We start from the raw sequence: 25341 nt of genomic DNA, 5'->3' as shown, positions 1-25341 counted from the left end.
TATATTGCAGTTTTTAATTGCGAAAAATGTTAGAAAATTTACCAATCAGTGGGAAAAATAATTTCACTTGCAAAGTGTGCCAACACCCTTAGCCAAAGCAAATGTCAAATTCTTCTTCTTATTGTTTGCTTGCAACAAAATTTGGGAGTTGGCTACTTTTCAATATCAGATGGCGCAATGTCGCTCATTCTACCGTTCTCCATACAAATACGTGCAATAGTTAAACTCATCTATATGCTTGCGTTAAACTCATCTATAATAAGTTAAAAGCCTCTAGAAATATCTACTCAAGGAACTTTATAATGGCCATGGTAATAGCGCCATGGGAAAGTGCTTGTCGAGTTTTATTTTTAAACGACAGAATAAAAATACGGCCCCATAACTTAGCAACGGCTCACCCAAATAAAAATAATTTTTACAAATCGATTCTCCTAAATATCTGGATTTGAAACAGGGTTGCGCGTTTACAAAATTTATTGGATTGTTTATACTTTCACTGTAAACAATTGTAAACAATTGTAAATAATGTAAACAATTGTAAACATTTACCAACATATGTCATTTCAACTTATATTGTAAACTGTCAAGTCAACAAGACCAATTTGAAAGGTCCAAAAAGTTACTTTTTATTTATTATAAAATGAAAGTTGACCAAAACAATGAAGAATTGGACAGTGAAAATAATAAAAAATATTAAAATACTAAATATTAAAGCGTATTTTTTTATTATTTTTTTACAAGCTTGGAAAACTGTTTGAAAAATAGTGAAAATGCTTAATTAGTAGTAGATTGTTTCTGACTCATAAAAAAAGCAAACAAATGAATTGTTTACAATTGTTTACAAAAACGAATTGTTACGTAAACAATTAGCTTGTAAACAATTACATTGTTTACATGTAAACAATTGCTGTAAACAATGTAATCAGTTTACCGGCCCAACCCTGATTTCAAACCTGTTGGGACACTTCAAATTCATGTTAGACTGGGTTGATTTATTAACTAATATCGCGCCATCGATTTTTCGATAGGATTTGGGCTCAGGAAAAAAAAAGTTCCACTACGTATACCCAAAAAAATAATTTTCGAGCCTGTGAAAAAAAAAATGGCGAAAGGGTAAATTTTTCGACCAAAACACTCCCAAAAACCCAAAAAATATTTTTTTTTTTTCAAAAAACTGTTATCGCCAACGTTTTTACAACAGTTTTTTTGGCTTTGGGGAGTGTTTTGGTCGAAAAATTTACTCTTTCGCCATTTTTTTTTCGCAGGCTCGAAAATTATTTTTTTGTGTATGCGTAGTGGAACTTTTTTTCCTGAGCTCAAATCCTATCGAAAAAAAATCGATGGCGCGATATAGGTTAACTTTCGTCCATACAAATCCAGCCAGGTTAATACTTATGCTTTTCCACAGTAAACCTGCCCCTGGTTTCTCGCCATAAAGTTTGACCCAATTGAGATATTGATACACTGCTGTCTGTTGAAACAAAAAGGATTCTGTAAGAAAAATATTCGTTTCATTTCGACGTGCCCTTTCATAGTTATAGGGCCGGACTTTTCTTATGTCTTAGAAAAATAAAAGTCCGTATTTAATAATTTCTTTGTTTGGTCCCGGCTAACAGATCGTATTTATGGTGCGATTTGTTTGAAATTGGGCACACGGTACCTCTTTGACGGTTTTATCATTTAAGAAACTTTTCTGGTGCTCCAAGGACCGACATATTCCAAAAAAAATAATTTATGGTGCGTTTTGCTCTTAATTCGATAAAAGGATAGCACTTTAACCAATTTAAAATTTGAGAAACTTAAGCCTACTTGAAACGGCAAGTTATTTTTTTAGCTCAGAGTTAATTAAAAAATATTTAAAAAACGTATGAGTATAACTCCTCGTGTCAGGTTAACTCCTATTTAAAAATGTAACTTGCCGTCTGCAAGCGGGCCATAAAAAATAAAAGGTAATACATATTTGGTATAGAGAATAAATATATAAGGAAGTTGGGGTGAGATAGGTGGAGGGAGTGGGAGTGGAACTGGGAGTAGAAGTGGCAGTGGGACTAGGAATGGAAGTAGGAGTGGGAATGGAAGTGAGAGTAGGAGTGGAAGTAAGAGTGAGAGTGCAAGTAGGAGTGGAAGTGGAAGTGGGTGCGGTAGTTGGAGTGGGAGGAAGATGAATGCTATACGGGATGGACAGTAATAAGAAGAAAACTGGAGGATAAAGTTAAGAGAATGAAACAGGGAGTGAAGAGGGGAAGCGAGGCCCACTTTTGAAATATAGGCGGGTACTCTAGCATTATACGCATATTACTCAATTCAAAAATCTATAAAGTGGATCCTTCCAAACACACAAAAAGAATGTTGTCCCGATCTGGAACAGAATTCGTTTATTACACTGTGCGGCACCAAAAAATAATCATGCAGGATGTTATTTTTTTAAGGCCTCGTCGTGTAGAAAACAAATTAGGCTAAGTAATTTTTCAAAGGCCTCCAAATTTTCGAGTTACGTATAAAAACCTTTTTTTTTTTGTTTGACCTGGCACACTCATAGGCCCGTAACTACGTTGGGTGAAATTTGATTTATAATATCTTTGCTTTTACAGAGAAGAAATATAGAGCTTCCCAAAAGTGTGCATAAAGGTTAAAAAAAATGCTGTCTCTTTAAAAAATATCTCACTGTTCTCTTGTTCAGTAACGTAAAATGAAAATCGATGCTAAATTCGCCCGTTATTTTGCATTTTTTAGACTGGTCTATAGTTGGACTAGTAGTGAACATTATTTTCTCCTTTTCAGAAAGTTAACATAAAACAAGTAAGGAAGGTTAAGTTCGGGTGTAACCGAACATTACATACTCAGTTGAGAGCTATGGTGACAACATAAGGAAAAATAACCATGTAGGAAAATGAACCGAGGGAAACCCTGGAATGTGTTTGTATGATATATGTATCAAACAAAAGGCATTAAAGAGTATTTTATGAGGGAGTGGGCCATAGTTCTATAGGTGGACGCCATTTAGGGATATAGCCATTAAGGTGGATCAGGATTGGCTCTAGAATGCGTTTGTACGATATGGGTATCAAATGAAAGGTGTTAATGAGTATTTTAAAGGGAGTGATCCTTAGTTCCATACGTGGACGCCGTTTCGAGATATCGCCATAAAGGTGGGCCAGGGGTGACCCTAGAATTTGTTTGCACAATATGGGCATCAAACGAAAGATGTTAATGAGCATTTTAAAAGGGAGTAATCCTTAGTTCCATAGGTGGACGCTGTTTCGAGATATCGCCACAAAGGTGGACCAGGGGTGACCCTAGAATTTGTTTGTACAATATGGGCATCAAACGAATGGTGTTAATGAGTATTTTAAAAGGGGGTGGGCCTTAGTTCTGTAGGTGGATGCCGTTTCGAAATATCGCCATAAAGGTGGACCAGGGGTGACTCTTGAATGTGTTTGTACGATATGGGTATCAAATTAAAGGTATTAATGAAGGTTTTAAAAGGGAGTGGTGGTTGTTGTATAGGTGGTCGCCGTTTCGAGATATCGCCATAAAGGTGGACCAGGGATGACCCTAGAATTTGTTTGTACAATATGGGTATCAAAAGAAAGGTGTTAATGAGTATTTTAAAAGGGAGTAATCCTTAGTTCCATACGTGGACGCCGTTTCGAGATATCGCCATAAAGGTGGACCAGGCGTGACTCTAGAATGCGTTTGTACGATATGGGTATCAAATGAAAGGTGTTAATGAGTATTTTAAAAGGAAGTAATCCTTAGTTCCATACGTGGACGCCGTTTCGAGATATCGCCATAAAGGTGGACCCGGGGTGACCCTAGAATTTGTTTGTACAATATGGGTATCAAAAGAAAGGTGTTAATGAGTATTTTAAAAGGGAGTAATCCTTAGTTCCATAGGTGGACGCCCTTTCGAGATATCGCCATAAAGGTGGAGCAGGGGTGACCCTAGAATTTGTTTGTACAATATGGGTATCAAAAGAAAGGTGTGAATGAGTATTTTAAACGGGAGTAATCCTTAGTTCCATAGGTGGACGCCGTTTCGAGATATCGCCATAAAGGTGGGCCAGGGGTGACTCTAGACTTTGTTTGTACGATATGGGTATCAAATGAAAGGTGTTAATGAGTATTTTAAAAGGGCGTGGGGCTTAGTTCTATAGGTGGACGCCTTTTCGAGATATCGCCATAAAGGTGGACCAGGGGTGACTCTAGAATGAGTTTGTACGATATGGGTGTCAAATTAAAGGTATTAATGAGAGTTTTAAAAGGGAGTGGTGGTAGTTGTATTAGTGAAGGCGTTTTCCAGATATCGACCAAAATGTGGATACCGTGTGTTGGATACCGCTAATTTATTTATATATGTAATACCTGCCAATATTTTAAGGGTTTTTTATTTCGCCTTGCAGAACTTTTTCATTTTCTTCTACTTAATATGGTAGGTGTAACAACCATTTTATAAAGTTTTTTCTAAAGTTATATTTCGCGTCAATAAAACATTCCAATTACCTTACCATGTTTCAACCCTTTTTTCGTATTTGGTATAGAATTATGGAATTTTTTTTCATTTTTCGTAATTTTCGATATCGAAAAAGTGGGCGTGGTCATAGTCGGATTTCGTTCATTTTTCATACCAAAATAAAGTGAGTTCAGATAAGCACGTGAACTAAGTTCATTAAAGATATGTCGATTTTTGCTCAAGTTGTCGTGTTAACGGTCATGCGGAAGGACAGACGGAAGACTGTGTATAAAAACTGGCCGTGGCATCAACCGATTTCGCCCATTTTCACAGAAAACAGTTAACGTCACAAAATCTATGCCCCTACCAAATTTCAAAAGGATTGGTTAATTTTTGTTCGACTTATGGTGTTAAAAGTATCCTAGACAAATTAAATGAAAAAGGGCGGAGCCACGCCCATTTTGAAAATTTCTTTTATTTTTGTATTTTGTTGCACCATATCATTACTGGAGTTGAATGTTGACATAATTTACTTATATACTGTAAAGATATTAAATTTTTTGTTAAAATTTTACTTTAAATATTTTTTTTAAAGTGGGCGTGATCCTTCTCCGATTTTGCTAATTTTTATCAGGCGTACATATAGTAATAGGACTAACGTTTCTGCCAAATTTCATTATGATATCTTCAACGACTGCCAAATTACAGCTTGCAAAATTTTAAATTACCTTCTTTTAAAAGTGGGCGGTGCCACGCCCATTGTCCAAAATTTTACTAATTTTCTATTCTGCGTCATAAGTTGTACTCATCTACCAAATTTCGTCGCTTTATCTGTCTTTTGTAATGAATTATCGCACTTTTTCGATTTTTCGAAATTTTCGATATCGAAAAAGTGGGCGTGGTTATAGTCCGATAACGTTCATTTTAAATAGCGATCTGAGATGAGTGCTCAGGAATCTACATACAAAATTTCATCGAGATACCTCAAAATTTACTCAAGTTATCGTGTTAACGGACGGACGGACGGACGTTTTGATATATGGAAGTCTATATCTATCTCGATTCCTTTATATATGTACAACCAACCGTTATCCAATCAAACTTAATATACTCTGTGAGCTCTGCTCAACTGAGTATAAACATTAAAGACTTATATAGAGTGTTATAATGCCCTTGGCAATTATTAGCTAGAAAATTTCACTCGAGTGGTCCCAGAAAATCGTTGTAAAAAGATCGTGGCAGACCACAGAAACGGAACAGTAATTTTTTGCTTTAGACAAAGACACTCCCCGAAGGTTTTGGGTTTACAGTAACGAGCACCTGTAAGGTACTAGCCCGATCATCTCGGGACTACAACGAAACTTCCAGGTCATTGGGAGTTCACGCCAAAAATATATTTTAACACTTTTTTCAATTATTTTAAAACCAAAAAAGGCAAAATACCACAAATTTAAAATTACTACAGGAAAGACTTTTGGCGAAAGAATGCAAAACGGATTTGGGCTAAAATAATTCATCTACATATATATAAATAGGGGACGCGAAATTACACTGTTTCCAACTGTAATTCGGTAAAGAACCGAAGTATTTCAGACAATTTAATTGTGTTTCGAAAAAGCTCAAGTAAATATCAGAAAATTTCAAATGTATTTTAGAAAAACGCAAAAGAATTTCAGAAAGTCTCAGGTATTTCATAAGCAGTCATCAAAAATGACACTTAATTTTAAATAAAAAGTTAACCAAGTTAATAGTATGACAGAAGCAGAGAATTAAATAACATTAAAACAAGTAAGGACGGGACTGTCTTCGGCTGTGCCGAAGACTTCATACCTTTCATGAATGGGGCTGAACAATAATCTTATCCCATTCGTAATCTCCAAATAATCGGATGTATAAGATAAGAAATATATAATGAATATATGTACATACCTAAACGATTTTTAAGATAAATATAAAATAAAAAATGGCAAAAAAACCCTTATCTGAACGATCGGTTGTATGGGATATATATTATATATAGCTCCGATAGAATTGATTTTTACAGGAAATCTTCTATGATATATTAGAATAAATATCACCAAGTTTCACGTTTTTATATTGGAAACTAAGGGAAAAATGGCCAAAAATCTTTCTATCTGAACGATCGGTTGTATGGGATTGGTATATACTATATACATATAGCTCCGATAGAATTGATTTTTACAGGAAATCTGCTATGATATATTAGAATAAATATCACCAAGTTTCACGTTTTTATATTGGGAATTAAGGGAGAAATGGCTAAAAATCTTTCTATCTGAACGATCGGTTGTATGGGATATATATTTTATATATAGCTCCGATCGAAATGATTTTTTCATGAAATCTTGTATGATATATTAGAATAAATATCACCAAGTTTAAGGTTTTTATATTGCAAATTAAGGGAGAAATTGCTAAAAATCAGTCTATCTGAACGATCGGTTGTACGAGATATATAATATATATAGCTCCGATCAAAGTGATTTTTTCAGAAAATCTTCTATGATATATTAGAATATATATCACCGAGTTTCACGTTTATACTTTCTAAATTAAGGGAGAAATGGCCAAAAATCTTTCTATCTGAACGATCGGTTGTATGGGATATATACTATATATAGCTGCGATCAAAGTGATTTTTTTAAGGATATCTTCTATGATATATTAGAATATATATCACCGAGTTTCACGTTTATACTTTCAAAATTGCGGCAGGAATGACCAAAATCGTCAAACGATCGGTTGTATGGGAGATATATGTTATAGTGGTCCGATCCTACCGGATCCGGCAAATGTCTAATATAATACAAAAATACATCCTTGTGCCAAATTTCATTGAGATATCTCAAAATTTGAGGGACTAGTTTGCGTTCAAACAGACAGACGGACATGGCTATATCAGTTCGTCGCCCTGACCAATTCGGTATACTTAATGGTGAGTCTATCTTCGATATTTCTCAATGTTACAAATATCGGACCAAACTTAATATACCATTTCATGTTCATGAATGGTATAAAAATTTATTAAATTCCAACTGTCACGTAATACCACAGTCTATAAAAGTAGTTGAGTATTGTATAGCACGAGAACAATCAGTTATTGCAACCATGTTTTTTCTTTGTAGAATAACCTATTCTACATATATTACAAACATTTTTCAATTACTCCTGGTACATTCATGCTAGGAAACCATGAATTTTTACTTGAACTTAGCAATGGACAGTGCCTTCGCAGACCTAAAACAATAGCTGATCTGTTATAACACGCTTCGTACAACTTCGCACCTAGATCTCTCAAAATGTTGCCCAAAGTCGTGGAATTGGTTAATTCTTTATGCAGCCCTCCCATTATTGAATGAGCCACAACGCATCTCCATCGGTAGCACATTTGATGTGCATATATCACCGATCTCTTGACGGAGACCGGCGTTGCAGAGCACCAGAATACCCTTAACTTTTGATAAAAACTATTTAATTTTTCATATTACGAATCACAGTCACAAATTAATTTTTACCTGAGTTTATTGAAATTTGAATTTTCGACACAAATGTTGCTTTCCTAAAACATGTACTATTGTGTTTTCTGAAAAATTTTTAAAATTTTCGGAAATACATTTGGGCTTTTCCAAAATATATTTGATTTTTTTTGAAACACTTTTTTCCATGCTCTGAAAAACATTTGCAGTTTTCTAAAATACATTTAAGGTTTTCTGGAATAAGTTTCGAAAAGATGAAAAACAGTTGGATTTTTCTGAAATACATTTGACCTTCTCTGATATTCATTTGTGCTTTACTGAAATATAATTCGTTGTTTCTGAAATACAGTTCCAAAGATCTAGGTATTTTTTAATAAATGAATACGACCCTTTCTACAAAAGAAAATTTAGTTTTCTGAAAAACAATTCGAATATCTGAAATACAGTTGAATTTTTTCTGAAATTCATTTACGATTTTCTGAAATACGCTTTCGATTTTTTTAAAACATTTGATTTATTCGGAAATACGTTTTTCATCGTCCGAAACACATTTGGGGTTTTATAAAATACATTTGAAGTTGTTTGAAATAATTTTCATAAATCTTAAATACAATTGGCCTTTTCTGAAATATTCATGACTTTTCTGGAAAAAAATTTAATTTTCTGAGAAACAAATGGAATATATGAAAGCCAGTTGATTTTTTTCTGAAACACATTTCAACATTTGTGAAACTCATTTCTGCTTTTCTGAAAAACAATTCTTTGTTTCTGAAAAACAGTTCGAAAAGGTGTAGGTATTTTTTAACAAATGAACAAAATATAAATAAATGTTACTTAAAAAGAGACGTAAATATGTAAGTCAGAGAGAAATCTTACCTTATTGAGTATTAAAATTCTTTCAGTGAGAAACAGGGTACTTTTTTAAAAAAACTCTTATTTAGGAACACTGGCATGTATAAAAAGAGACTCAAAAGTGAAGGAGCTGGCAAAAAATTAACTTTTACCGAAAATCGAGTAAAACTGCAAAATATTTAACAACAAAATACACAAATAAGCTCAAAAAGGTACAGCAAAAAAAAAAAAAAATAAATAAAAATGTGAAAAAGTTGTTGTGTGGGTGAAACATTTAAGGCTCGTGTACAGCTGCAGCATTCGAAATCGAGTTGCATGTGTTAAAAAAGGGAGTGTCCGTGTCGCGTCGCAAGTGTGCACAGACGAGAGCAACAAAAAAATGTACAAAAAGCTAAAAAAAATATAAAAAGTGAAAAGAACGTAACCGCTATAGAAAAAAATTGTGTAAAGAGATACGAAATTCAAAATTGAAAAAAGTACCTGAAGTCCCGCCAATAACATACAAAAATTAGCAGTAACAAACCAAAAAAGAAAACTATAAAGTTTAAAAGTAGCTTTCGCGCTACAAATTATTGTATAAAAAATGCATAACAATAGTCATAGTAATAGCGGCAATAACAATAACAGCAACAACATCAACGCGCATAAACCTCCATACAACAGCTGGCATAGCAATGGAAATGCGATGACTACGGCATTGCTGCAACAACATCAACAACAGCAGCAGCATATGCAACAATTACTGCAACAACAACAGCTGCAACAGCAACAGCAACAGCAACACCAACAACAGCTGCATCATCAACAACAGGCGCGCATTAGCAATTGGATTACTGATACGAATCGCACACATCATTCATTGTTGCAACATAGCAACAACAACAACTCAGCAACTTCTCAGCAACAAAATCAACAACGACTATCCGCCACATACATGCAGCAGCAACATGCATATGCCAATTATGCTACGCCAGCAATAACTCCCCACAATCCTCATACCTCTAGTGCTCAGCAATTGCAACAAAAACCACTGCAACAACAAACCCAGCAACATATGCGCGCTGCTGCGCTATCACCTGGTTCGGCGAGCAGTTGCTACTATGCGTCACGTGTGCAGCAGCAAGATTATCAACAACAACGTTCACCGCAACAATTACAAGATTACCAACAACAACAACAACATTCACCTCAACAACAACAACAACACATATCAACAATGATGCGTCCACCATACACAACAGCTACCATCACAGCGCAATCTCAACTGCAAACCTCAACGTCGCCTGCTGCTACACAATCTGTGGCAGTTCGTACACTTCAGCAACAATTGTCAGCTGCGGCAGTTGCTGCAGCAGCAGTACGTAATGTCAACCAACAGCATCATCAGCTTAACCAGCATCATCAGCAACAACAACAACAACAAAGGGTAAGTCACCGGCGGGCTTGTAACGCAACAAATCATTTTCACTTAAACTAATTTACTCGTTCGTTGTTTGCGTCTGCATTCTGATTTGTCGACTTGTTTGCCATTATTGTTATTGGCGGGTGTTAAATTTGGTGTTGCTTTTTATATTTGCTTGTTTATTGTCGTTTTTATTTCTTTATTGTTTTACGTCTAAGTGTTGACTTTCTTGATGCTTTTCGCTTTCACATGTAGATTTTATTGCAACATTTGCCTTTTGACGGTTGCCGCCCATTTTATGGGTTGGACTTTAAAAGACGTACATATGTATGTACATATGTTGATGTTGAGTTCATTAAAGTCTTAACGATAATATTATTGAAGGTGAATAAAAGGAGGAGTCTTGTGTTTATTTGATATTTGATGTGTATTGCATAAATGTTGTAAAATATGACGTAGACTGGTTATCAGCGGCGGATTTATATAAGGGCAATTGGGGCACGTGCCCAAGGGCTCCACAAGGTAGGGGCCCCCACAGAACAGTGGCGGATTAAAACTGCGTGTGGTTCGAGACTGAAATTCAGAAGGGGCCCTCCCGGGCTCAGACAGGCGGAAGAGAAATACTAATAAATTATAATAAATAAATCCTAACTCTTAACCCTTAAACCTGTAACAGACAGGGGAAAAATCTGAAATACTATGAAATTATAATAAAAAAAACAATACTTCAACAAATAAAAGATGGAGAAATATTTTAAAATAATCAAAAAATAAAACATAATATTTCTCTCTCACTCTTTCGTGGTTTAACAAAGTATTTTTTTTATAATTGTATAGTATTTCTCCGCCGACTGTTCGTGATTTAACAAAGTATAATTTAGAGAGTGCCAGGTCACAGGAGGCCACCTGCAGACGGTGGGTCTCGAACCTATAGCACCATCATGTAGCCCCCTATAAATCTGCCACTGCCAGTATAAAATCATAAATCAAAGTCATTTTTTCCATCCTATGAATCCTAATTAAATTAAATATGTCATACATAATTAAATATTTCAAAAACTTAATAATTCAACTCCTTGTGAATTAGCAGAGAGTGCTAAAAAGTTACTTAATATTTACAAGAATGATCTTGACTCTAATTTAGAAATGGAATTTCTTTTATTCCAAAATTTTTTTTCTGAATTGCTTGGATTCGAACCTGAAGCTGGGATCAGCATAGAACAAGCGATGTACTCCTTCATAATTGAAAAGGGATTCCGAGAAACTTTCCCGAATACTGAAATGGTTTTAAGAATTTATTTAACTTTATTGATAAGTAACTGTACGTACTCTTAGCCCGCATCGGTACAACTGAACCGGATGAAGATGGCTGTAGGGACTTCGGGATCCCGCTGGCCACCTGTGGATTGCTCCTCCATAGCTGGGCCTCGAATCAGCTCAGCAAACGTTGGGCGGATACCACGTCTTGCAGGGTAGCAAGATCTTTCTGGCCGAAAGTGGATGGCAGGAGGTCTGCTGAAATAATTGGGTTCACTAAGGCTCACCTATCAATGGTCATTGGGGTTTTGACAGGGCACTGTCCCATGGGTATCCATGCGGTACGTCTCAATATACTGGAAACTCCATCCTGCTGCAGCTGTATGGAGGATGATGAGGTGGAATCACCAAATCACTTTATGCTTGATTGTCCAGCTTTTGCCAGAATTAGGCGAAAGTACTTCGGTCGCGACTCACTTGAATCTCCCGAGGATATATCCAAAGTTGAGATCGGTATCATTCGGAGCTTTATCGTTGCTACCCAACGATTCTCTAAGTAGCTGGATCTAGGTCACCGTTATTTTTGGTGTATGTGGTATCACAACGGACCTTCGTGTTGTCCAAGTGAGCTATCCTTATCAGGGCAGCTACCACCTAACCTATCCTATCCTATCCTAACTGTACTGTAGAGGCCTTTTTCCAAATTAAATCTAGTCAATGATTCCTTGAGGGTATCGATGACTCAAAAAATATTGAATAATTTAATTATTATAAGCATGGAGCGTGACGTTGTAGGTGATATTAATATTGATGATATAATAAAATCTTTTGCTGAAAAAAAGGCACGGAAACGCTTCCTATGATTATAGGTAATAAATAATATAATGAACCTAACTACCTATACGTCTTTTTTATTTATTTCCCTTTTAAATCCCTTGCAAAGGGGCCTCAACATCATTGGTGCCCAGGGGCCCCATTAAACTTAAATCCGCCGCTGCTGGTTATCGGTTTATAATGGGTAACTTGCAAAGAGTTTACCATGGCATCAATATGAGGGACATTGTTTATTGGCGCCTAACTGCTTGGGTCATCGGAGACCAGGCTTCTCCCGTCAGGTTATTGACGGTCTCCCCTTCGCTCGAACACGGGATTGATAAGTCGATAGCATATCAGACATGAACCAGCAAGGTAAGCTGTTGGGCATTTACTCGATGCATTATGTTCATAGATTTATAGATCTTCTGCAGCTCATAAATTAAAAGCCTCTGATGCTCGTCGTTAAGCCAGTGGTAGCGACCATAAATCTATGGGACAGTTTCGCAATTACCCCCTAACTCAGTTTCAGAGCTGGCTTAACATATATCTGCGCATTTTAGTTCTGCTGTTCGAGTAGGATTCAAGAAATTTCACAATAAGGACTCTTAATAATGATCCTGTGAGAAACTCAACTTTATGTAACTAACAACAGTTTTTTACGTACATACATAGCTCTTCGTTGTTAATAATTTTTCTCTCTGTTAAAGGCATGACTTCAGAACATTGTAAATTGTAAAGGTTTACAAGTAGGATATGTAGCAGCACGCACATACACAGCCACGCTCACCGGATCAAAATGCTTGTTCTTTTTCGTTTTTTTTTTTTTTTTTGTGGATGCTATTCCGCACTGTTGTACTTCTTAGGTTCACAAAAAGTGTAGTAGCTGCTAACGAAAACTGAGTAAAAATTTAATTGTAAATTACATAGAAATACCCTTATTTACTTTCAAACGAGCACTTAACTACATCACGTTTTAAACCTCATTTGTTTTGGACAATTTTAGTTATCAAATTGTGATACTTTATTACCGTGGACGATTGCTAAATCACGACCAAAACCGTCGGAGGCATTAACCCATATAATCCCAACTTTTTGATACTAAAATTTTTAAGTGAATTGTACAATATGGGTGTGCTAAGAGACCCCAATGTCCGAGTGATTTAAGAACACGATTGGGGCGCTGGTCATGCCAGATATCAATGAAAATGTATTAAGTAACTGAGTTTAAAACAAATTATGAACTTTATTTTATTAAAAAAGATTATAAATTCAGCACAGATTTCACTTAGTAAAAAATGGAGTTATTTAAATACGATGCCCAGATTAAAGTAATATAAAGTTATCGATATAAACGTGAACTTTGAATTCGTCTGGTAGTTTAGAAATCAAATTTGTAACGATGGACCACCAACTCCTAGGTCGCGATTATTATGAACAGTGGAGGCTCCTTTATAAGGTTCAGCTTGAACCAGATATCAAAGTCGATTTGCCATTCTCCAAATCTTATAAACAAATCGGATCGGGTTTCCATGGATATGCTGTCTAGTGCTATGGTGCCCATAATATTGTATCATAGATTCATCATTACTTATATCCGCAAAAAGCGAGAAATATGTCATCCAATCGGTATTTAGTTTATCCCACAATGGCCGAATCTTTGTAAACTTATCACCCGGATCGAATGAAGTATTGTCGCTTACGTGCGTATATCTTAGAATTTGCTCAAACCGTACTCCAGGCATAGAATTAGCAACACCAGGATGATATGTATCAGCACCGGTATCCCAAACATTCGACATATTGAATAAGAACAATACCCACTTCTAAAATAGTTGAGAAAGTCAGGCTTACTCCAAACTTGCTTTTCATATGTTGGAAGGCCTTTGTTTTGCCATTCCCTCTCTAGAGGTGGTTTCGCCTTTAACTTTCTTGGTCTTGATAGCATAGCTTCAGTTGTGATAGAGGAACGTTATCATCATCCGAATCTGATTCATCTTGCCGCCCAATGTCACTTTTTCTTATTATCTGTAACTATCCTTCAGCTCGCAATTGATTTCCTAGCAGATATTCAAATCTCCTTCAACAGCGTCGTCTTCGTCACTATCCCCTCCTGTCCTGTCCTTCAGCTCGAAATTGATTTCCTGGCAGATATTCAAATCTCCTTCAACAGCGTCGTCTTCGTCACTATCCACTTGTTAACACTTGTTAAGTGATGACAAGTGATTTTCGGGAGAGTAGATGTAGACAGCGGCATCCAAATATCGTCTTCATTGTCTAATATGTCGATTATATCATTAACAGTTAACCTGAATTATCGATTACGGAATCCCCATATAAATTTGAAAAATTCGAACGAAAGAAAGCGCAAATGAATGGATATATCCACTAACTCTGAACAAATTTTCTTAAAAAGTTTTTACAAAATCATGTGAGCAGCTGTGCTCCGCGCTTCAAAAATGGGGCGTCGCAAATCATCGCTCACAAAACTTCACAGAAACAATATGCACATTTGTTTATTTTAGTTTGGCATTTTGCATAGATAAAATTATTAGCCAAAACCACAAACCAAAAACAGCTATCACATTGGTATAAAAAGAACCAATCAAACTTACTTATTATTTCGCGACATCGTAATTCGTGCAAAACACCAATCACTCTTCACTACTTTGATAAATAAACTAAGGTTACATTGGAAACAAAGCACGTGCTGGTGTTGCCACTTATTACAAAAATACCAACCTGAACTATTTACTGATATTGCTTCGCTAGCTTATTAAATAATTTTTAAATACAAGGCGTTTTAAAAATGGGGCGCTGGGCATATATGGGTTAATATACGTGTTTTGGCCACTGTTTCAATAATCCGAACACGTTTTCGCCTTTGGATTATCTATACCAGGACAAAACGCGTCTTTTCATACCTCTTTCACATTTTTGGACGGGTTATTGCAGTCGACCACGGTTTCAAACTGTTTTTCGCGGAGAACTTTTGAACGGGTAGAAAAACTTAGCACCCGTGGTTGTATTTTTAATACTGGAATAACAACGCGTCCTCAGATACTCCAATCAAAGACTTTGTATAATTTTCTGTAGGACCCATATGGGTGCACTTTACATTTTGATACTAAATTCGTTCAAACAAATGTACCATCACAGCAATTCCGCTCCTATTTTTGTTTCCCTGCGTCGCTTTTGACGACAGCAACCACGGTAATTTTGACACTTCGTTCAGTGTCAAACTCATGTTCCGCGCAGGTTCCACTGCGTTCCACGCTAGTTTGACACTGACCGAAGTATCAAAGGGCAGTGTGTTAGAAGGAGAAAGGAATGGTTTTTTTCTCAAACATATCCTACTTGTAAACCTGTACAAAGACTTCAGAAGCTTATCTATTTTTAAAAATTACATGAAACATTAATTGAAAAATAATTTATTCAAAGCGTAATATGTCATTACTAATAGCGTTTTCGGCGGCCACCGTGGTGTGATGGTAGCGTGCTCCGCCTATCACACCGTATGCCCTGGGTTCAACTCCCGGGCAAAGCAACATCAAAATTTTAGAAATAAGATTTTTCAATTAGAAGACAATTTTTCTAAGCGGGGTCGCCCCTCGGCAGTGTTTGGCAAGCGCTCCGGGTGTATTTCTGCCATGAAAAGCTCTCAGTGAAAACTCATCCGCCTTGCAGATGCCGTTCGGAGTCGGCATAAAGCATGTAGGTCCCGTCCGGCCAATTTGTAGGGAAAATCAAGAGGAGCACGACGCAAATTGGAAGAGAAGCTCGGCCTTAGATCTCTTCGGAGGTTATCGCGCCTTACATTTATTTTTATTTTTAATAGCGTTTTCTTTTCTGGAAAAAGTGTTTTTTTACGCCGCGCAAGTGTTGTAAATATATTTCGTTCTGTTCTAAAAAGCAGGTAACGCCTTTACGGGGTATTTCGTTCTTTTGCAAAAATTGTTGCCTGCTCGCAACGCAAAAGCGTTACACTTTTACCCTGCATAAAATGGCGGTGTGGCAGTGCAACTCTGCTAAACCAACTGATCGTGACAATTTATTTTCGTTACTTCACACATTTTTAGCGAAGAAAATTGAAATGAAGGAAATAATTGCTAATGAATTTTTATTATCATTGACAGCGCGTTTTTGAAAATCAGCTGATACACGGGGTAGCCATTTATGTTCTTTGCATGCAAATGTTGAGAATTTTCTGGGGTAGGAGCAACTCTATTAAGGCTTTACCATTCACTTAGGCATCAATTTATTTCAGAAAAGAAAACGATATAAAAAACTTATAGGAAACTCTAAAACTGCAGAAGTACCAGTCCTTATTATTATTTCTTTATAAACGCATTTACACAATAATGTATAGATCAAAACACCAAATGTGAGCGTTGTTTAATTTTAGAAAACCGCAATTGACCCTTTTGAAACTGCGATAACATTTTATTAACATTAAATAAATAAACTATGTATACATTTTGAACGATGACTAAAAGAATAAACTGTAAAAATACTGCCAGTTGTAAAAATATAAAAAATACCATGAAGTAAAATTACTCAGTTTGCTTGAACTTTGTACGAAATGTAAATTTTTTTTGCTGTTACAAAGGCAAAATTACAAATAAAAAAGAAGAAAAAAATAAATAATAAAAATAAAAAACATGATAAAAATTAAAACTTTAAAAAATATCAAACCGCACAGCTCTTTATATTAATTTCCAATGCCAATGTATCTTATGTATATCACACCTCAACGTACCGAGGAAGCAGAATTTAAAATAAGTATTATCCAAAATGTGATTGACAGTTGATAATGATTCTCTTGTAAGGTTAGGTTAGGTTGAACTTGCCGGTCAATAAACCTCACATAGACTGAATGTACCCATAGTGTTACCAGAATTTGTTCGACGACCAAACGGAAGAACCATAATCAGGTGCCAGGACGTACGTTATAGAATAAGTCCGTCCTCTTGGAAAATACTAGCAATTTTCTAAGACCCAGCTTAATTGCTGCCATGAGATCTGGCAACTCTGCCGCCCCTAATAGCTGGAGCTGTGAGCTCGCGAGCGCAGGACATTAACACAGAACGTGCTCAACCGTTTCTTCCTGCAGCTCTCACTTGCTCTTTCTGACGAGGCCTAACTTATAAGCATGTGACGCCAGAAGGCAGTGTCCAGTCAGTATGCTCATCGTGAGCCCTAAGTCTTCTCTCTTTAGAGATATGAGCCACTTTGTGAGTCTAATATCGCAGGCTTTGTATATGATCTTAGAAGTTTTGCAGACCCAAGCTTTAGTCCACGCCTTTCCTGCTTGATGGATCATATGCAACTCCGATCTCCTTTTGATTTCTCTGAAACGAATAGGGACGTCTATCGTCGACTCGGCGTGTGTTGCACCCTCCTTTGCCAACTCATCGGCCTTTTCGTTAGCTTATATCCCTTTATGACCGGAAACCCAGTAAAGATGTATGCTCCGGCCTGAGCGAAGTTTTTTCAATGCTTCTTTGCATTCCAAAACACTCTTCTACATGAAGTACTGTGTGAGATTATTGCCTTTATCGCAGCCTGGCTATCAATATATATTGACGCGACTGCAGCTTAAGCTTAGCATATTTCAACTTAATCGCCAAACGTTTTAACTGTGGTAATTATTTCAAATTTTTAACTAAGAAAATGCTTTAAACTATTTTAATTATGTAGAGATATTTATAATGCGGTCTGTATTGAAGAGATCTTACGTTTGGGAGTTTTTCTCCAAAAACGACAATGTAGTTAAAAGCCATATATGCAAAATTTTTAAATTTAATGAAACACATCAAATTTAAATAACCGTGTTGTTTTTGTTGTCGTATTAACGATGAAGACACACCCCGAAGGCTTTGGGGAGTGTTATCGATGTTGATAGGTGAGGTTGACAATTGGGTTGGAGAAGTTATATATATTGCGCTGGCAACCCTTGAGAGGGTTGCGCTACACAACCCCTTAAATCAATTTCGTATTTTAGTCGCATCTTACGACATGCATACCTACCGCGGGTATATTCGAAGCCCCCTAACCCGCCGGGGGATTAAATAACCGTCTACGCCGTAAGCATCCGTCTTCCTCAGAACAAACGAATGTAACTTCAGGAGAAATAGCGCCTGTAATTTCTGAAGAGAAACATAGTTCCTCTATGCTGTTGTTATTGTTGTTGTAGCGGCATAAAATCCCTCCAAAGGTCTGGGAGAGTACTGACATATTGGCTATATTAAGTGGTACGACCAACAAATTCAGTGGGTTGCGAGCCAAAACCTTTTGCATATCATGCATGCTCTCTGCATAATATGTAACACAGGCATTTAAATTGAACATTTGCATTATTATAGCAAAATTTACCGCATTTTACTCACATTCAACATTTTGTCTTATATAGGTTTGCTCTTTAGCTACACCGGTGGTGTTAATAATCCAGAAATTGTTCTTTTGTAAGTAAATGTACTACAAAAAACATCAGCACTGACATCGGGCTAGCTAAAGAGCAGGCAGATCAAATGAATGAATGAATGAAACAATTCATTCAATAGTTAAAATCATTCAGTAACTAACTATTGGTAGTTGAATTCATTCGATAGTTCCCAACACTAATATACACTAGGGCATCTGATATTTAACATATTTTACAAACTAGACAACCCATAAATTTTAACTCCAAGTATGAAAACAAATTATAAAGGCCATAAAATAAAAACGTTGTATTCATTTTGAACATTGATAATTTGATTGATTTTGCACAAAGCTCGTGACAAAACTTAAATATTTAGTATCAGCAGGGCCGTACCGGAGGTCGTGGGCGCCCTTGTGCAAAATTCACAGGAGGCCCTTTCTCTAAAAAAAAGGTTATAAGACACAAAAGGTTTTGCTTGTAGGATATTTTTATATTATGTTGCGTACATAGTTTATTTACATACTTTTTTACAGTCAAATTGTCGTACTACTTGTGTCGCTAATCACAAGTGATTAGCGTTACAAATAAATAAATATTCTTATATCACTACATTTTACTAGTAAATTAATGACTAATACTCAATATAAAAGCTCAGAAACATTATAACTTCAAATTTTCTTGCACATATTGTGAGTTTCTTGTGCCTCTCATTCTAGAAAAGTTTATTTCTACTTTTCATACTAGCAAAATCATCGATTGTTTTTGAAAAATCAATTTTCGGAGCTCTTTCATTTTCAATAGATAGCACAGCCAGTCCACTTAATCGTTCATTACCCATCGAACTTCGCAAACAATTTTTGATCAAGTTTCATTTTGAAAACAATCGTTCAGTGGTGGCAGTTGTAGCTGGGATGGTCAAGAACATTATGCAAGCAGTATAAACATCTGAAAAATTTTATATCAATGAACTGTTTTCAAGTACAAGAAAATCTGCTAGCTCTTTTGCCTTTTTTCATTTGACTTATTTTTGAATTGACCGCAGCTTTCATTAACATTAACTGTGCAGGAAACAAAGGGGATATGTTATCTGGAATCTTTTGAACGAATTTAGTGTATACATTTTTCGGTGAAACTTTTGCGACTCGGGGGTTTTGGGGGCCCCTCGGAGCTGGGGGCCCTGGTGCATCGTTCCGCTTGCACCGGTCTCAGTACGGCCCTGAGTATCAGCCTTGTCTTAAAGACCGCGCCTTATGTAAAGCATTTGTACTCCAGCTGTTTTTAAGTGCAAAATCCCATACAATTTTATATGGAAAATATATAGAATTTGTGCATGGTTTGACGAACTAATAATACTAGTTATTGGTTTTATAATTTGTTTTAACTTTTTAAAAAAAATTTATAGAGCGGTTCGGGGAAAAAATGTTGAAAATAATAGGCACCCTATTATGTGCACACATTAGTTGAGTGCGGCCAAGTCCCATAGTACTGATCCGTTCTAACGAGATTTGATTTTGATACAGAGCTCGATTTCCGGCTAGACTTAGCCTATTTCACTATTTTTCATAATTTTCCCAAAGCCAAAACTGCAGTTCAGAATCTTGCACAAATGGTCTAGCATCATTTCATTGGCAAACTGGTGTAGTATTTTTACACAAAACACTAACAAGTTATACGGCTATGCATTTGCCACGTCATGGAAAATATGCAACATCAAAAGCCATAGTTTATTGTTTCAACATGAATAGCAAATCAGCAACTGTCAATACAAAAGAAAATATTTTAAAATTAAAAAATTTGTTCACAATCTGTAGCTTATATTTACTATTGGAAAGATTCCAATATCAAATGTACAAAATTCTGAGCTTTACTCGCAAACCTTTGTATTATTATTTATTACATAAGGGGCCACCGTGGTCTGGTGATAGCGTGCTCCGCCTAACAAACAAATATTCCGAATGTATTTCTGCTATGAAAAGCTCTTCGGTAAAAATTCATCTGCTTTGCAGATGCCGTTCAGACTCGGCATAAAACATGTATCGTCCCGACAATTTGTAGGCAAATTTAAAAGTAGCCCGACGCAAATTGGAACTGAAGCTCGGCCTCTCTTCATCGCGCCTTGCATTTATTTATTATATGAGCGTACTTTTGAAGATAAATAATAAAATATCCGTTAAGATCTGCTTTATAAATTTCATAGCTTTAAAAACAGCAACAGCGCGTGCAAAAGTAAAAAAATGTCACCTTCCATCAACAGTTTTTTCATTTCACAGAAAATGTGTTTTGGTAAATAATTGACCGAAATAAAAACATTACCAAATGTTTGCCAAAAAATAAAACATATTTTTTTAGTCGAAAGCAAAGTTAATGAACAAGTGCGATCATTAAGGTTTGTCAGTGAGTGGAGATGTTATGCTGAATTTAGTCATATAAAAATAAATTTAATATTATATATGTTTTTAATAAACATACATATGTATTAGGGTAAGCCAAATACTGGAATAGAAAACGGATGGCCGATCTTTTAGTGATGAAATATGTTCTTTTTCATACAAGTCTGGGGTTTAAATGAAAAACTATGATGATCATATTGTGGCATATATTAGCAATTTACCAATTTCGGTATCATCAGCCGGTAGTTAAATAAATGCTGCACGACCACAACAGCAATGTAAGCTGACGAGAAAACAAATAATTACGCACACATGTAAATAGCCACCAAAGGCGCCGACAAGGTTGCCACTTTTGGCCCATTTGGACCAAGAATGGTCCTTTCCAAACCCATTTGGTCCGCTGGTCCCTTTTTTTTCCAATTTTGGTCCGTTTTAGGCTGTAATCAAGATCGTTTGGTTTCACTGAGGAAAAAATGTTCAACACTGCCCACAAAATGTTCCACACCTTCATTAACCCTTAATAAATTTATAGTTTATCTCAATGGATTTCTTACAAAAGAATTGTTGTCAACAAAATGTAGCAGAACAATGGCACTTCACCTAGCAGATAGTTTAGAAAAGTGTTGGATCTTGAAGCAAAACCTATTTTCGTTAATTGTTTGTGAAACACGCGGTTAATCAGAAAATCTTGTTTCGGTGGCTAGATATTTCGATCGTTTATCGAAAACTTTTCGTGATAGACTTTTGTCGCTGTTTGAGCTTAAAAAAAGTTGTTGCAAATGCACGTACATCTTAAAGTAATTTGACGGAGTTGTCCACTGATGAAGACCTTCTTGTATTGAAAACTAAATAAATTAATGAGACTAATTTGTTTTATATTAACTGCAGGGGGAGGGTTTTGGGGGTTTATTTTTGTTAGAATGAAAGTGTGTGTAAATTTGTACTTTACCAAAACCTGATATAAAGACAAAGAATTCGACACATTCGTGGATTGCCGATTGTGATTCGAACGAACGGCTCGGAGAGGTCCTTCCAGCTCAACGCCATTTTGCACAGCCGTATAAGTTTTGCGAGGAAACCAAATTCACACATAGCATCACAGTAGCTCCTGTTTCGTGCTGCCGAAAGCGGTTTTAAAACTGACTAAGAATTGATGTATGTCTATCCTTTTTATGGGGCTTTTTCCAAGATTTGGCGCATATTGAAAATCTGGTCGATGGTAGATTTACCATGTCCGAAGCCGCACCGATAAATTCCAATCAGCTGATTCACGATAGGCTTCTATTTTTAGCACAATACGCTTGGCTGGGCTTTATATGCGATATCAAGAAGGCTGTTTACAGTTTTTATTTTGTTACATGGACTAAAAAAGTATTTTTTCGGACTTTTTAACATCGTTGTATCAGAATCTTTAAATACTCGTATGAAATTTTATTACTATTTTCTTATCCTGTAAAGATCTTCCCAGTCTAATGTATGTACATCCTTGCTGGCGAATTTAAATTACAAAACCAGAGTGAATACGTTTAATCAAATAAAATATACTTAAAAAACAAAAACAACAGCAACAGTAAAAGGCAAGTGCAAATTAATGAGTTCAATGAAATTGTAGAGATTTAATGATAAAACTTTCGGACTGACTGGCGGACGCATTTGTAGCCCCAACTGCAGTGGCTACATTAAATATCAGACTAACGCATATGCGCATATAATATATAGTATTAACAAAAAAGCAAAAAAAAATTTTGTGTGAAAAAATTTATATCAATCCAACACTCTAGGGTACGAGTATTTCATACAATGCCCGCAAATTAAGCCAGTTAAAAAAAATTTTTAAGTAGAGCTTTGCCTTTGTTCTCGTTATTTAGTTATTGCGGCTATTTTTTTATTGTTGTTGTTTATTTCTGGGGAAACTTTTGTTTTTTATAACGCTCATTATTGTTATTTAACGTAGTTATATATGAAGTTTACTCGACTTATTGTTGCTGTAATTGTTAAGTTCGTTCGCCATGGTTATGGCTATTGTTTGTATTATTAAATGTATAAATTTAAACATTGATATATTTGTGTGCAATTCCCCTTAAGTCATAGTAGAATATTCTGAACGAAATCTGTTTAGTACATAATGCGCTCAACAAATCCAACTTAGTCTTTCTTGAGTGGGTGATAGAGACACTTGTTGCTAGGGATCTCTAGAATATGCTTGGATGGAGCTCTTTGGACGAGAATTGAAAAGGCAAAGTTATATTTTCCCTATTCCTCTTTCGGGTTTCGACGCTTTCACGTCTTTTCAGCGAGTATTACTACAATAAAACATCCAACAACTCATATAGTAGAATTTTATTAAAGCTTTTTTTTAATTTCGAAGTTTCTTGCTATGTTCTCATTTTTTGACTGGGTGAAGTAAATAAAAAAAGACAGAAGATGTACGCTATCTGAAATGGTAGGGATGTATTTTCAAATGCCAGAAGAGGGTAAAATTTGTACCCGCTTCGAAAAAATAGGAGTAGAAAAATAGATACCTAGCTACGAAAGCCATTACAGAAACTGTTTTTTTCAAGCATATCAGTGCCACCTAACGCCAATTCTAAAGGGGATACACAGTGCGCGCTTATATATAAAACTGTCATGAGCAGTAAATATCAATAATGCGTCTAAAGTAAACTGCCCTCAACATCAACTGCAGTTGAAACTTTCATCGAAAAACCGGACATAAAAGGGAGAGGTGTCACGTATTACGATCACACTTGGAAGTGATCGCAGTACTTTTAAATGTGTTTCCATTCCTAAAAATCAATTGTAATTTCTATCTGCTCCGTTGATTTGTAGTTGTGTTGCGGAAGTAAAACATATGCCCTTCTAATATATTACAACCTTGATCATAAGATCCCCTAAAAACTCCTGATAGTTGACTTCATGATGTATTACTAATGTTACCAAGTTATTATTTACTAAAATATGTCAGGAGATATACTAGCCCCGCGGTAGGCGGCCTAGAACTGGAAGATGCTGATCCGATCGAGCCGGATTCTTATATTCTAAATTACAATCCGTAACTGTAATATTCCTATTATCTTGGTGGTGTGATTTTTAGGGCAAAAGCACAAAAGTGAGCTAAAATTTTTTGTAAGTATATTTAGAATTGCATTGTTCTAATAAAATTTTTACATAAATAAGGTGTAATACGACGGATTTGGTGTTCTTGTTGCAGGAATCATAAAACCATTCCTCGAATGTCTTCATAAGCGCTGCACAGACGAAAATTCTTAGTTGGATATGACGTGAATACAAATAGTTTGTTTTAACAAAGACCTGGTTCAATTTTGTTTGTAACAAATTAAACATACATACTCGTACATATATGGACGTAATAGTTTATCACGGCCTTATGGAAGCCAACACCGAAAATACCCAAATGATGAATCTCTGTAATTTAATTCAGTAAAGATTCATCGATATTCTTACTTACTTACTTAATTGGCGCTTAACCGTCTAAACGGTTATGGCCGTCCAACAAGGCGCGCCAGTCGCTCCTTCGCTCCGCCAACCGGCGCCAATTGGTCACACCAAGGGAGTTTAAATCGTTTTCCACCTGGTCCTTCCAACGGAGTGGGGGCCGCCCTCTACCTCTGCTTCCATAGGCGGGTTCCGATAGAAACATTTTCTTGGCCGGAGCATCATCTTTCATTCGCATAACATGGCCTAACCAGCGCAGCCGCTGCGTTTTAATTCGCTGGACTATGTTGATGTCTGCGTATAGCTCGTACAGCTCATCATTAAATCTTCTTCGGTACTCGCCATCGCCAACGCGTAGAGGTCCATAAATCTTTCGAAGAACTTTTCTCTCGAACACTCCCAAAGCCGCTTCATCTGCTGTTGTCATGGTCCATGCTTCTGCCCCATATAGCAGGACGGGTACGATAAGTGACTTGTAGAGTATGATTTTTGTTCGCCGAGAGAGGACTTTACTTTTCAATTGCCTACCTAGTCCAAAGTAGCATTTATTGGCAAGATTGATTCTTCGCTGGATTTCAGTGCCGATGTTGTTGCTAGTGTTGATGCTGGTTCCCAAATAAACGAAGTCTTTTACTATTTCGAAATTATGGCTGCCAACAGTAGCGTGGTTGCCAAGGCGCATATGCGCTGACTCTTTGCTCGATGACAGCAGGTACTTCGTTTTGTCCTCATTCACCATCAAACCCATCTTTACCGCTTCTTTTTCCAGCTTGGAGTAAGCAGAACTAACAGCGCGG

The 25341-nt window shown here is 36.2% G+C and overlaps 1 protein-coding gene across 1 annotated transcript in view; it reads left to right on the top strand.

Annotated features, from left to right (window-relative positions):
• Window positions 1–25341, top strand: part of kay (transcription factor kayak) — a 265831-nt gene that overhangs the window by 8661 nt on the left and 231829 nt on the right. Inside the window, exon 2 of the mRNA XM_067762714.1 lies at window positions 8892–10228. Within this exon, the coding sequence (XP_067618815.1) occupies window positions 9386–10228 (843 nt within the window). The 5' untranslated portion in view covers window positions 8892–9385. The remainder of the gene's footprint in view (window positions 1–8891; window positions 10229–25341) is intronic.

The sequence above is a fragment of the Eurosta solidaginis genome, chromosome 1 (genome assembly GCF_040869045.1).
Source record: "Eurosta solidaginis isolate ZX-2024a chromosome 1, ASM4086904v1, whole genome shotgun sequence".
Classification (NCBI taxonomy): domain Eukaryota; kingdom Metazoa; phylum Arthropoda; class Insecta; order Diptera; family Tephritidae; genus Eurosta; species Eurosta solidaginis.
The sequence above is the reverse complement of the archived record's forward strand: the minus strand, read 5'-3'. Positions and strand labels throughout refer to the sequence as shown.